The 16,104-nt window shown below is 31.3% G+C and overlaps 1 protein-coding gene across 2 annotated transcripts in view; it reads right to left on the bottom strand.

Annotated features, from left to right (window-relative positions):
• Window positions 1-7,950: 7,950 nt before the first annotated feature.
• Window positions 7,951-16,104, bottom strand: part of LOC134726021 (uncharacterized) — an 82,179-nt gene continuing 74,025 nt past the window's right edge. For both annotated transcript variants that reach the window (XM_063590380.1, XM_063590381.1), the window contains exons 14-18: window positions 13,637-13,734; window positions 13,025-13,157; window positions 12,047-12,142; window positions 10,371-10,434; window positions 7,951-9,480 (exon numbers count right to left, since the gene is read on the bottom strand). In XM_063590380.1, the coding sequence (XP_063446450.1) occupies window positions 9,383-9,480; window positions 10,371-10,434; window positions 12,047-12,142; window positions 13,025-13,157; window positions 13,637-13,734 (489 nt within the window). In that variant the 3' untranslated portion in view covers window positions 7,951-9,382. The remainder of the gene's footprint in view (window positions 9,481-10,370; window positions 10,435-12,046; window positions 12,143-13,024; window positions 13,158-13,636; window positions 13,735-16,104) is intronic.

Below are 16,104 nucleotides of genomic sequence, written 5' to 3'. Positions count from 1 at the left end.
TACAAACCACACATATCTCAACTTCTCTTGTGATGTATACACAAAACATCGAGAAATCTCCTCTCAGATTTAACGTTCATACCATAGGCATGTAATAGCATAAAATTCATCATACAGTTTTTCACCTCGGGTTTTGTTTGTTACCCAGATTTGTTTCCGATAAATCGATTTGTGACTAATTCTATTGAACATGTTGCAAAGTAGTCCAAATAATTATGACGTCTTGAAAGGCTATTATAATTTTTTTTCTTTGACGCCTTACATCGATGTAAGGCGTCAAAGAAAAAAATTATAATAGCCTTTCAAGACGTCATAATTATTTGGACTAGTTGCAAAGCGGTACACTTCTTTTGCCATTCTTCGTCTTCTTTATTTAGATCCCTCCAGTGGTGGAACACACATTTAAAGCATTGTAGAGTAATCCTAAAGAATATGCATTCCAGATACATTAAAGATGGATATTTTCAGACTCGTGTTGACTTCTCTGTCAAAAAGTCTAGCTATACGCACATTCAGATTTTTATATGTTGTATGTGAGAGATAAGCAAGCAGATTTATGCTGCAGGTAGTTAAGCATATAGTTCACACTAAAATTCAAAACGGCTATTACTACAAGTGTTCTATTATCAATAATATTTATATCACATAAACATATGGTGGTAAATATTGTCATTGGTGTCTCAATATGGAGCTGTGAGACCCAGGGAAGTATTATATATACCGGTGGATAATCTCTCTTTTGTAAATTTCATAACAGTATATTCTGGACATGTTTTCAATCTTACGAAGTATTTCTTGGTTGTTCGGTATAAGGCCAAGATTTGCAAAGTTCTGACGGTCTTTTATAAGTTTACATATTGCATCACGGTTACAGTCTATTTTTTTTTCAGATATGATACTCAACATAAATTGCCTTTTCGCCATCGTATGTGACGTCATTTTTTTTAATTGCGTTGACGCCTGGACTAATTCGGGTGTGTCTATGCTGTATTGAACTTAGCATCATGTATTCGGGTTTAGTTTTCTGTAATAAGTTTATACTTCAGTTTCATTATGTATATATCTTTCATATTCATTTGTTAAAATTTACTGTTTGCAATAGCATGAATCGTTCTATATAATAATGGTGTTCTTATCCCGGGCATAAAAACAATGCCGTATTTGGCAAAACCTTTTCAACTTTTGATCTTCAGTGCTGTACAACTTTGTACTTTTTTTAACTTTCGATCTTTTATATCTGGGCGTTATGTATTCGGGTTTAGTTTTCTGTATTTATTTAATACTTCAGTTTCATTATGTATATCTCTTTCATATTCATTTGATAAAATTTACTGTTTGCAATAGCATAAATTGTTCTATATAATAAAAATGTTCTTATCCCGGGCATACAAACAATGCCGTATTTGGAAAAACATTTTCAACTTTTGATCTTCAGTGCTGTACAACTTTGTACTTTTTTCACTTTCAAACTTGTATATCTGGGCGTCACTGGTGAGTCTTGTGTGGACAAGACGCGTTTTTGGCGTATTGAATTTTAAACCTGATGCCTTTTGTTATCTATTCATCATGTTTTTCTTTGTCTAATGTGTTCTCCTATTTATTTGTATTGTAGTCTTGTAATATTATGTTGTCAGGAAGATGGCCATTGTTATAATATTGTTCGTTTCTGTGTGTGTTGCATTTTAACGTTGAGTCGTTTGTGTTTCCTCTTATTTTTGAGATATTGAGATAAGACGTGGCACGGTACTTGTCTATCCCAAATTCACATATTTGGTTTTGATGTTATATTTGTTATTCTCGTGGTGTTTTGTCTGTTGCTTGGTCCGTTTCTGTGTGTGTTGCGTTTCGGTGTTGTGTCGTTGTTCTCCTTATGCCTGGTTAAATCTGTCGTTGAGCTTGTAATAGATAAGTTCCCGTTTACATGCGGCATTTTTAATTGCTTTTCAGACTGATGAGTAAACTGTATATGGGGCAATATGCGTAATTGTTTCTCCATAGGCGGTAATGGTAACGTTTTCTTCTGTTGCTCAGCTCACATCGTAAACTTGTATATGTATGATGGCTTGTTTCGAAGCTGAGAATTTTAACATATGTGGTTAAATTTTCGGGGTACGAAGTGTGATTCATTTTTCCGTAAATTAGAAAACCCCGAGTATCATTTTTTGATGCGGCTCCTCATGGTAAAAAATCCCATTTTTAACACAATAAGTGCTTTGAAAATTTAATACTTTGAACACATTTAATAGCTTTATAGTTTTTACACATTTATTCTGTGTTCCCCTTCTTTCTAAATTAACACAAATGGTTCAGCTCAGTCATTTGTTTATTATAGAAATGTGTCAAATATCACTACACATAGATTTTTCGTTTACACGTGACTTTTGAGTTCCTCATTTCAAGGCGCATCAGGGATATTGTTCCAGATCTAACAGGATGTATGACACCACTTCCTAAGTTTGAAATTGCTTAATTTTGTAGAGTTTAATTTTCTTTACATTCTAAGCGTAAGTCCAATAAAGGCAACAGTAGTATACCGATGTTCAAAACTCATAAATCGATAGAAAAAAACAACATATCCTGGTCATAAACTTAAACCGAGGGAAACGCATTAAATACAAGAAAAAGATGACACTACATTAAAATATTCACACAGAAACGAACTAAGCATTAGACAAAATCCGTTGCGAATAACAAATATCACATCGAAACTTAATACATGAATTTGGGATAGAAAGGTACTGTGACACATCTTATAATAATGTGAATTCACACTCAAATATAAAAGAAAACAAACGACACAAAAGAAATATAAAAAAGAAGATATGGTATGATTGCAAATGAGACAACTATCCACAAAAGACCAAAATGACACAAACCTTAACAACTATAGGTCACCGTACGGCCTTTAACAATGAGCAAAGCCCATACCGCATAGTCAGCTATAAAAGGCCCCGATAAGACAATGTAAAACAATTCAAACAAGAAAACTTACAGCCTTATTTCTGTAAAAAAATGAACGAAAAACAAATATGTAACACATAAACAAACGACAACCACTGCTATACAGGCTCCTGACTTGGGACAGGCACATACATAAATAATGTGGCGGGGTTAAACATGTTAGCGGGATCCCAACCCTCCCCCTAACCTGGGACAGTGGTATAACAGTACATCATAAGAACGAACTATAAAAATCAGTTGAAAAAGGCTTAACTCATCAGATATACAAAAAATAATAAATAATAAATAAATGTTCGTTTATTGCTGATTTTGTCATTCTTTTCCATTCTATTTTTCAGATAATTCAAGAAAGAAAGGAAGGTTGTACATCTCTAAAATTTCTGCTATTCTGATAAAGAAACTTGTTGATCTTTTGGACAGATATCGACGTATAGCTAGTGATCTGGAATTGTTTTTGTTGAGAACGTCACATAAGCATTTAAGCATTCACCGAAGAGCACTTATTAGCTGGTATACTGTTGCATCTGCTGTCTTTTTAGTATTAAATTATGGTGGTACTTTTTTTCTAACTGAATGTTTTTTTGTAGTTTTTCTGGAACGCTTTCCCAAGTCTTAGAGTGTTTCAAATATTCGTCTGCTAAATCATATTCATCTACTGCTTTCTTAGCTTTGAGTTGGTTAATTACTTTCCGCATTTCTTCTCTTGTTCTGAGACGGATGGAGTCTTTACAATTTCTTTTATGATTTAAATTATTTTTGTTTCACAATTCAGAAGTTTGTGTTGTTGAATTTTACGTTGGCTTTTGGTTGGGTCAAGCTTTCAAAGTATTTCACTTTTAATTAACATTGTTCTTTTTTGTATATATTCCTTTCCATTTTTATTTTGCAGTTTCTTTTTTCTGATGTTTTCTGAGATTTCTTTAAGCTTCTTTAAAGAGAGGGTGGTCATCCTGCATCATTCCAGAGTCTTTAAAAGAAAAGAAGATGTGGTATGATTGCCAATAACACAAATCTCCACAAGATACCAAATTGACACAGAAATCAACAACTTGAGCTCACCGTACGGACTTCAACAATGAGCAAAGCCCATATCGAATAGTCAGTTATAAAAGGCCCTAAAATGACAATGTAAAATAATTTAAACGAGAGAATTAAGTCTCATTTATGTACAAAAAATGAACGAAAAACAAATATGAAACATGTATACAACCAACAACCACTGAATTACTGGCGCCCGAATTAGGACAGGCTTATACATAGAGAATGTTACAGGGATAAACCGGGATAACACCCCTTCCCTCACCTAATTAGTGGTGTAACAGTACAACATAAAAACGAACTTGAAAAATCCATTGTTTGTTTTTGTAAATTCCAATCAGTTGTTTTAAACATCAGGAAAAGATTTTCCTTTTTAATACATTTTTTTATGATCCACTGCTATTTGGTAGCTTTGTCCAAAACAGGTTTCAGCCAATAACAATCAAAACCAAATGTTTCATGGAATGGACGGCATTGGAGATGTTTATCAATCTTATTTACATATATATATATATTTATCTAGTTCTTCCTTTATTAATTTATATAATACTGAATTTGTTTCGATTTACTGGTCTTCTTTATTTCTAGATACAGGTTTGTACATGATTTTACTGGTATATGGCTTGAGGTGTGATCTTGACTGTATATATTGGACGATAGTAAAACGTTGATGTTGGACAGGATACAGTCAATTTGAGAAGTAGCTTGTCCATCTTTAGGAAAATATGTTGGTTTGGATTGGATATATCTTGTGTTGGCTTTTATCCATTATTAGAAGTAAATCGTTTGATACTAAGAGCATGCTTGTTGTTTCTTGTTGGTATTAATGACTCATTTAGATCCCCACATCGATGATATTGTGTGATTGATCATAATCGTTTTTATGTCAAGACATTCCTTATTGTCATTCATTGCATGTGCTGCATTTTTTGGCATGTAGGCATTTCTTTATATATCCAAAGTTAACTTTGTTTAGGTTACCTTTTCTTCAGCCTTTATTCAAAGTTAATTGCTATCACCTCTGGACATACTTTCTGCTCTCACCTTTTACTTTTTCTTAATAATAGTTCCTTTTGTTCATTTATCTCTGTCAAGACTTTTTCTTTCTTCTTTGGCTGATACTATCGTGCTGATTTCTTTCACTATTTTTTACCGTGATAAAACAGAAGTTATCAGCCATGTGACGATTGAGCATGCTCATGTTTGTTGAGACTTTGAGATTATAAATCAACACAAACTATCATAAATATGCCACTTTATTATTCAAATTCAATAAAGTCAAAAATCGATTGAGAGAAAACAAATATGTTTTACAAACTAAAACTGAGGTAAACACATCAACTATTCGAGGAAAATTACGAAACAGAAACACTAAAGTGTGAAACCAAAACGACAATGCAACAAACACAGAAACGAACTATAAGATAACAACTGCCATTTTCCTGACTCGGAACAGGACGTTTTAAGCAAAAATGGTGGTTTGAACCTGGTTTTGCCGCCAACCAAACCTCTTAATTTGATGGCAATGATAAATATAACACTGAAATGACAACATTTCATGACAGGATGATTTGTGTTATTGTTTACCAGTGAACACTTCAAATAAACAACCACCAATTATGTTCCTGTCTTAAGACAGACACATAAACCATTTTGATTCACCTGCAAATGAAATATGTTTTAGGTTCATTAGTTATAGGAAAACAAAAGGTATTCAAATAATATTTGTTTTTAATTTCAACATAAAATATTTCACAAGTATTCCCTCAACAAATCCATAATTTGGCACAAACATTTGATCATGTGTATGTAATAGATAAATGAGTCTTAGTAAGAATGTCTGGCAGACTATATGACTACATGTAGTATAAAAAGTCCATGGTTGCAGAATTTACTAGTTAATTAGTCTGATGTCAGTAATTTATGTCCTGCATACTATTTTTTCTAGGAATGTATGTCCATATAATCAATATTCCTAGGTAGAAATCTACATGACTTTTATTTGACCAGGAAAATGTTCACTAAATTGTACATGTAAACAATGGACTTTCAATTCTTTTGTCATAGTGTTGTTTTACAGTTGTTCATCCCTTTTTATATTAAATTTATATGCCTGGTTTAATTTCCCCAGGAATTCATCTACAGTTCATTAAGACTCCTATGTAAAAACATCAATGTCCTTTACAGTTTAGGAAAATGTGTAATAAAAGAAATCATTCTAATCTTGTTGTCATGGTTGTGTTATGGTTTGTGCATCAATCTCAAGTTAAAACTAGCCACGACTTATTTACTTTTGACATTAATGTCCTTTTTCTTATAGGAAATATTGTAATGAAGGAAACCCTTAACTTGTGAACAATAGAACTTTTAATTCTTATATATTTGTACAATGTTAAACATTTGTGCATTCATATTTCACTATATTTGTTATAACAAAAGGGCTGGTTTTTTTAATAATTAAACAAACTATTTTTTTTTATATTATGGACTTAAATGATGCACATAAGGCAGATTTTACAATAAGAAGGAATTGTTGTTTTTTTGTATCCATCAAAAAAGCAATTGCTGAAACTGTGAAACAGACTGTGTAATGGAGTAATGCATTATGTTATTGAATAAAATGTGTCTTTCTGAGTAAATAAAAATAAAAATTACTCTGTGTTTGTGTTTTTTGTTAGAATTAGAGGGTTTTTAATTTCAAAATATTGGACATGGAATAGACATCATGACCTACTTTACTGACATCCAGCTTATTTGGAGTGGAATTTTGAAGTATTATTTATAAGTGGAGCCTAATAACATGGACTTATATTTTAATAAAAAGTCTTCTTTTGTGTTTCAATCATAACTTTAAGGCAGATTTTTATTGGTAAAGGCTAAAAAAGGTAATTAAATAATATTGTTGCTAACGTCACGTCTTTTCCGTCCATTGTGGTATGTCACGATCGCAATTTTCTTGTTGGTTCTCAGACAGCCCATTGAAGTTATTTTTATCCCTGGTTTTATAAATAATTGAAAATAGCAATCATATTAAATTTGGATGACGTAAGGGGGTCAAAGGACTTGAGGAATCAATATCATTGGCTGTTTTATTTTTTGCGAACGTTACTGCTCGAGGTTTCCGTCCAAATCAGTGTCACGTGAGCAACATATATTTAGATCTGTAACTCTCCTGTATAGGAGTTACGATATCGCCCTTTGCAGAAATAGATTCAGAGTCAGTTCCTTCACATGATGGGGAAGCAAAGAAGGTAAGTTGTATGTAATATCGTTACAAGAGGACCTTAAATATATTCCGTCCATCAAAAAGACGTTCGCAACAAAACGTAATGTCATGATAGTAGATGTTGCTAATGTTACTATTACGAATTGGTTTCTTGTGGATTCATTTGATATAAAGTACACCTGCAAATGACATTCTGTATATTTAGAAATTCTAAACCAGACTGTACAATTTTATTACTCCAGGCATATATTAAACATCACTGTGTGCATACATTTTAACTTTTAAAGATGTTGTTGCTAATGTGACATGTCCAAATGTCGCTAACGTTACTAATTTATGTCTCCGTCACGTTAGCAACATGAAAGTAGGAGACAGAACACAATACTGTAAAATCTGCCATAATTAAAAATGATACTTTTAGCATAAATTAAATTTTAAGAATGCCTTGGGAAATAACATTTAAAGAGGCCTTTTTCATAGAAAACAATTACAATATGGATGTATAACTTTATAATATAAGATTTTTCTTTGGAAAATAAGTGCCTGACAAACTTTTCTAGCTATGGACTTATTTCCTAGGAACAATAATCCAGGAACTTACATTCCTAATAAATCTATAGTCACAGACTTGATTACCTAGTGAAAAAGTGTGGCAGACAAATTTAACTACAGCACAATTTACTGTTACATTTACAGAACTATCCCTCAGTGGAAAATAACGTCTCTGTAAATTTATTGCTGGTTATTGACTAATCTAATTTTAAGATATCATTTTTTTGTGAATTTTATTATTATTTTATGCGGATTCATTTTACATTGAATGAATTAATAAATTTGTGTTAAACTTGCTACATCTGACCTTATGATAACACAACATTTAATTAAACATCTGGTCTTTAATTATTTCAATGTTGCTCTTATTCTACATTATAGACTAATCAGAAACCAAATAAAAAAGAGAAATAATTCTGAATGTACCTAAAATTAACAATAAAACATTCCATTCTAAGAATAAGTCTATACCACTATATGCAACATTACAACATATGAACATGTTTCTTTAAATTTGCAATACTTTCAAAAACTGTTTCATAACTTCATTGTCTTTTAGCATTAAAGGAATAAAATAACACACAACAAACATGACTTGTGTACAACTATCATGACTATCAGCACTAAATAGCTTTCTGTTTTGTTTAAGCACTAAACTATGATCTCAATTTTGCTGTGTCTTGCGTTCAAATCAGACAAAATGCAGTTATAAAAAACATTACAGATAACATGGTATACATGCAGATTGTCACATAGAAACTGATTAATATATTATTTAACAAGAGTTCTCTTCTAAAAGATGTCTCAAACAGTATTCTACTATAGAAACCTGTGATCTAATCATATATTTGTTACCCTTGCACTTTTAACATAATTTCCAAATTTTCCTTATCTTTTACTTATACCAACTAATTCACACAAAAGTTGTTCAATTCTAATCTGAATATATTTTAGAAATCAAAGAGAATGAATTCATACATGTCATATATAATATTAACTTTTGTTTATCTTTTGCAGTTTTTAAGGTCAATTTTTATCAGTCACCATATTTAACCATAGCTAGATACATAATATAATAAACAGTAAAAATAGAGCACCATTGGAAATAAAACATCTTCATATCCCATCCCTATATCAATATTGCCTTACAAGAAAAAATGTTGTTTGCAGGCCACAATTCCTAGCAGCTTGTGATAAATGTTACACTATAAAATGTCACACAAGTCAAACAAGGTTTGACTTTAAAAGATGTTTTATCCAAGAAACAGCAACAATCCTCTTTGTTTCCAATTTCTTGTCCAACTCTTCTTTCCTTTAAAACAATCCTTCATTGAATTGATCATAAACAATAAGGTGCTATGCATAACTTGTCCTGAGAATTTGAAGAATGGAACATGCCAAGAAGTCTGGATTTTGTTTTCTTATCCAATATTACACACCGTGAGCACAAAGGTGCACAGGAGGCACTATTCTGGGATTTTATCCAATATTACACCACTAGAGCCCAAGGGTGCCTATATGGCACTTTTCTAGGTCTTAATTCAATATTGCACAACTTGAGCGCAAAGATGCCCAGGAGGCATTATTCTGGGTTTATATCCAAGATTACACAACTTGAGCACGAGGGTTTCCAGGAGGCACTATTCTGGGTTTTTTACTTGGAGGTTCATCTGGAGCACCAATCAACTTGTCATCATTATATCCTACATAATAGAAATATATAGGTATAAGTTTATTTTACAGAATTTATATCTTGTACTTTATAGCATTGGATGCAGTGACAAAACTAACTTCTTATATATGTTTATTTTTGTAGCTAGACCTTATATTGGGCAGTAAATCTTGGCTGTGTTACTTATAAAGTTTAATGATCTAGATGGTTGCATTTAATTGAACAGTGAATTTTCAGGCAATATTCTTATTTAAAATGAAAGAAAAAGATTTAAAGAAAACTAGAGGCTCTCAAGTGTCACTCACCTGTATCTACTGTGGTTTGAAATTATGTAAAATAAGGTTTAAATAATAATAAATAGTATAAGATAACCCAATATTGATTGAGACAAAGTTTGGTTTAATTTGGCCAAGACAATAGACAACACTTGTATTTCATCCAATTGTTAGATTGTTAGCCATGTCGTCCATGTTGGTTGGCAGGTGAGGTCATCACACAATTTCACAACTGCATACCCTAATTATGATTATGGCCAAGTTTGGTTAAATTTGTTTTAGTAATTTAGAGGAGAAGATTTGTGTAAGTTTACAGACAAAGAAAGACGCCAAGTGATGACAAAAACTCACATGGAATTTGGCAATAATTCTCTCCTGCTCTAATTAATATCAAAATAAAATTATTTCACAAAATAATCAAAAAATTTTCAGAATAATCCCCACATTATTGAGACATCAAACAAATATTTTCATTGATAAACACTAAAATAACCAAAAACTCAACATATCAGTTAATTCACTACACTTTCACAGAAATATGTCCATGGAAAAAATTATTACTCTTCCAACAAAAGTTTTCATTTAAGAGTATAGAAAATTAGAGGAAGCATTGAATGGAGGTTGAATCATTTAAGTAACAACTTACCCATAGTTTTCCTGACTTCTTCAGCTTCTTTTCTTATTTCTGATACAGCTCTTTCGTCATCTTGCTGAAAAAACAACAAGAAAAAAACAATCATCCACTGAGAGAAGAACTGCAAGACATTTCAAAATAAAACATCTCACTACTTTCACAGAACAAATGGAATTAAATGACCAAGCAAAACACAAAATAAGAGATTGACAATGGTAATATATAGTAAATATAGTTTTCTATGTTGTGTCATGTGTACTATTGTTTGTCTGTTTGTCATTTTCATTTTTAGCCATGGCTTTGTCAGTTTATTTTCGATTTATAAGATTAACTCTCGCTTTGGTATCATTCGTCCATTTTATATGAGTTAGGGTCTGGCATTTTTCTGACCACAAATTTGTTCTTTAAATTACGGTATCATTTTGTTATCTTCATTTCCATAGTCTCATTGTTAAATTTCCATTTGACTACCAAAGATGAAGAATTTTGAAATATTAACACAAATTATTTTTATATTTTAATTTAAGACAATTGTTAGCCTAGTTTACATATTTTTTTATTAGAATTATTTAAAACTCACTCACTCTGGCAAGAAAGTTCAGGGAAATTTTCAAATGTGTAGCACATATTTTATATGAATATTAATGATAATTGTCCTGATTATTTCCAGAAAGAGACATAAACAAGAATGTGTCCAAAGTACACAGATGCCCCACTCACACTATCATTTTCCGTGAAATTGGGTAAAAAATCTAATTTGGCATTAAAATTAGAAAGATCCTATCATAAGCAATAAATCCATTGTATGTTGGAAGTGTGCAGATTGATTGTTTAGTCTTAGAGGCATGAATTTTTTATAAGTTGTTAGTGGCTTTGAACTAGCTGTCAGATAACTGCGAGTAATCTCAGATCTGTTCATTGTGTCTTTTTGTGTCGGGATGTATAAGTACCCAACCACGTCCACTTGTATTTTTGTCTATCTGATGAGTTAAGCCTTTTTCAACTGATTTTTATACTTCGTTCTTATGTTGAACTGTTATACCACTGTCCCAGGTTAGGGGAGGGTTCGGATCCCGTTAACATGTTTTCTTGTTTAAATTTTTTACATTGTCTTATCGGGGCCTTTTTTAGCTGACTATGCGGTATGAGCTTTGCTCATTGTTGAAGGCCGTACGGTGACCTATAGTTGTAAATGTTTGTGTCATTTTGGTCTTTTGTGGATAGTTGTCTCATTTCATTGGCAATCATACTACATCTTCTTGTTTATAAGTTTCAAGTTGATTGAGCTTTTCAAAAACTACCTTGACCAAAAACTTTAACCTGAAGCGAGACAGGTGGATGAACGAACAGACAGACGAATGGAGCCACAGACCAGAAAACATAATGCCCCTCTATTAGCGTAGGTGGGGCATAAAAAGCACATTTATCTCAATAACAGCAAAACAAATATCTTACTTTAATACATTTCCTGCATTCCAATATACAAATACCTAATACTGAGATAATGACAATAACACTCAAACCTGTTTAAGACACCACTCAAAGGTGAAGGCAAAAGTGGTTAATAAATATATACAGGTGATCTTTGAATACAGGTTCCACAATAAGAAAAGAACAAAGTATTCGTGTGAATAATAACTTCTATACACGAAATTAAGGATTTGATCATGCAGGTCAAATGTACTTACCTCAGGATTTGACCACAAAGAACATGATGTACATTCAGTACAATTTTTGCCTTTGTTTGGATCTCTAAAGTGACGACAGAAATGATCATAATCAATCTGAAAGAAAATATCCATAGTTATAGTGATATATAACAAAAGTCTATTTATATGGTGAACATATTTTATATTCTGGAAAGGCTAAAACATTAGTGTTGTTTAGGAGTGAAGGACATTGTTAAATCACCCCACATGTTGATTGTCAAAAGAAAGCACTAGGAACAGTATTAAAATTTGTGTTCTTCCCTACCCAGGTTTAATTGATCAGAAGAAACAGTTACAACACAAGTTTAGAAGCTTTTTGTGAAAATCAAACCATAATTGGATAAAACAAACAATGTTGTCTTTGCTTTAGGAACATTGTCATACTGCCATAAAATTGTGCCAAATACGAGTAAGGTAATCTATGCCTGGGATAAGAAAACCCTTTGTTTTTTTTAAATCAAAAGTTTTGTTAACATGAAATTGATAAAAATAAGTATGATATGAACAGGTGCTGAAACCAGAAAGTTTACTTACATTTCAATAAAATTAATTAGTTAGGAGAAAGTACAAATACACATGTAAACATGAACGCACTGGCAGAACTATAACTTTTGTTGGTTACAACATACATGGAACAAAGTTTTGATTTTGAGCAGAGTCTCATGAATTTGATCAAAATTTTGAAAGAAATGATGCTTAAAAAATAGTTGGAAATTTATTGTCTTATTTTTGATTTACTTCAAGATGAGAGTGTTTTTTTTATAATTGCCGGCCCAACCTATCCCTCTGAACATGCTGAAGAAACAATGTTTTTTCTCTAGTAAACTTGCAATTGTTAATAAACCCCTTCTTACGATCAAGGTAATTTTTTTTTTATCTCTATCTCTTATATTTTCAATCAATTTTCCAAGAGAAGTTATGTCTGTAATATTGCTCAACAAGAATCCTGTAACTCACGTTCGGCTTTCTACAAATATAACACATTTTTGCTCCACATCGACAGGTCATTTTATTGCAGCCATCTGATTTAGTGAACTTTGCTTTACATTTATGACATGTTCTTATCTTAGCTTCAGTCATCTTCTCCTCACTATAAAACACAGAAAAAAAATTACAAATCAAGAAAAGTCTTATGCTAATAAACATTTATGAAACTTTTAGTCAAAAAAAGAATACAGAAGAATCTAAATATAAAAATATACCTTTTCACTTAGTCAATATTGAAGATTGGGAGTATACCATTAGTTTACATACACAATGTAGTCCTGTTACCATGGTTACAGAGTGAACATAAGCATAGTTGTCTCATTAGCAATCATACCACATCTTCTTTTTTATATAATAATAAATTTAACAAATGTTATTATTAGTATAAGTTCATTGTTATGAAAAGATATGTTGTGAAAAATTCACGTTCAAATAATTTTTGCTGAACCGAAAAAATCCGTATTAGAATGAAATTTTTAAATGAGTTGTGCAAACAGAAACCATCTTGTATATATACAAAACTTTATTAAACTGAAAAATGTCAACAACTTGTGCATTTATTAAAAATAACTTTTAACTTACAATTGCAGCCTGAGTTTAACTTCATCTTTCTTCTCTATTTCCTCACATCTTTTACCAAAATGTTCTGTCCAATCTTCTTTACAATAACGACACGTTTCCTGGAACAGATAGAAACCATCTAAATAAATATCTATTTGAAATAAATTAGAGAGTAAGAGTCTCCAACAAATTTGCAAAATAAAACCCCCATGCATAGAGAAATTCCCAAAAAATATTCATCAGAAGGAATGTTATAATAAAGTTATATGTATATTAAAATTCGTAAATCTCAATGAACACATTATCAACAAATAATTACAGATTGTTAAAATAATTTGCAAAAGAGTATATATATATGCAAGCAACCTATATATGAGATCCAACTTTACGAATGCAATATGTGAGCAAACATTTAGAATCATGAAGTAGTGAAAAATTTAACATATTTCTGTTCTATAAACTGAATCTAATAAATACAAGACTGTCAAAGGAAGGACACTTTATTAACCATTTCCTCCATAATGACGCTTTTTGACGCCACCCCCTTTACTCCATAATGACGCCTGTTGACGCCTGTGTAGTGCCTCAGTTGAAACGCTTTGACTACAAAATGTCTGCATCAGACTTTTAAAAAAAATTATGTCCAATATGAAAAGGATATTCATGAAAATATCTGACTTGAATTTCATTGATGAAATATTCCTTTTCACAATGCATTAATACTTTAAACCTGATGATTTCTTTTTTATTAAAAAAATCCTATGCAAATCAAGTATGTAAAAAAACAAATTCCATGGAGGAAAGGGTTAAGGTCTTTCAGGCAAATTTAAAACAATATATGTAAACACGTTATATTTACTGGCCCTTACTTATTTAATAATTATTATAATCATTTTATTTTTTAAATATCAGTGCAACAATGTTACATCTGATTATTTGCGAAAGCAAATTTGTGTTCTTCTTGGACTCATGATACTGGAATATCGAGACTTCACGGTGTCCAGCACTATAGACCACTTAGTCACCTAGAATGAACCACTCACACCACATCTTCCTATATCTATTGATATTCAATCAATTTGATTTATATACTGAATTGAACATGACTGTTACATTTCCTACATCTAAAATTACTTCTAAAAAAAAATTGCAGACCCAATTAAAATAATTAATCATCAATTTTTGAAACATCACAATAGAGTTGTGATGATATAAAGACCCCTAACAGGAGAATTAAAATACAAACTATTATAAACATTTTTTTAGTTTCACAACATATGGCATTATTATAGGCAAAGAGGAAGGATTGTGTACAAGTAAAACTGGCTAAACTCCCTCGTAAGTTGGACCTGTATGTTTTGAGCTCCAGATGAGTCACAGGATGGTGGTTGATGTGCTATATTTGGCTATGTGGCAATCCTATCATTTAATCAAGTTATGTATCATTCAAAACATATACATCTACTATTCATATCCATAAAATGAGGTTAATGTCAGATCTAGATGAACGGGGCTAACAAACCTTCACTCAATTTATACCAGAAATATAGTTAACCTATCAAATAAAGTAATCAGAGTTAAAAAATCAATCAACTAGTTAAATATATTATACCACATTTCTCCCCACAAATAAACAATTTTTCTGTAAAACAAATCCTAACAACATCTGTTACAAGAATGTGTCCATAGTACATGGATGCCCCACTCACACTTTTATTTTCTATGTTCAGTGGACCTTGAAATTGGGGACAAAACTATAATTTCGCATCAAAATTAGAAAGATCATATTAAAGAGAACATGTGTACTAAGTTTTAAGTTGATTGGACTTCAACTTCATCAAAAATTACCTTGACCAAAAACTTTAACCTGAAGCAGGACCTAACTTTAATATGTTTTTAGTTAAAACAGAATATATTCAACAGATCGACATTTGACTACCAACTTTTACCAATCAAACAAGTTCAAAATATACACCAAGAAACAGCTCTTTCTAACAACAAAATATGATTTGTTCTCAGTGAACTTTAGTGTGAATATTATATCTTTATTCTTTTCTCAGTTGCTGTTAAATAGTTTATTATAACTTGTTTTAACTCCCAGCTTGCATACCGGATAGATATCGGTGTTTTGCAGAAGACTGTACCTTGACCGCTAGATATATTTGTTGCTGGGTTGCTGTCTAAATAAAATCATACCCTACTTTATCTTTTTGTCTAAAATTAACATAGGTTAGACAATAATTTTAAATGGTTTTAAAAAAGAATGAAAACAGATTTAGCATGAGAACATTTGTAACAGAATTTCTTATCTAAAATTTATTAGCAAAACAATTAAATCTTAAAAACTATGATTAATCAAAAGGTTTTTAAATCTAACTTTAGAGGTAAGAAAATTCCTGTTATATTATATTCACAATTGTGTCTTTTAAATACTACTGGTATACTTGAACCGGTTTTATCTATTTATAGATGTCGTTTAAATATTTACT

This window comes from Mytilus trossulus, chromosome 7 (genome assembly GCF_036588685.1).
Source record: "Mytilus trossulus isolate FHL-02 chromosome 7, PNRI_Mtr1.1.1.hap1, whole genome shotgun sequence".
NCBI lineage: Eukaryota > Metazoa > Mollusca > Bivalvia > Mytilida > Mytilidae > Mytilus > Mytilus trossulus.
Note: the sequence above shows the minus strand (reverse complement) of the source record. Positions and strands in the feature narration are given on the sequence as shown.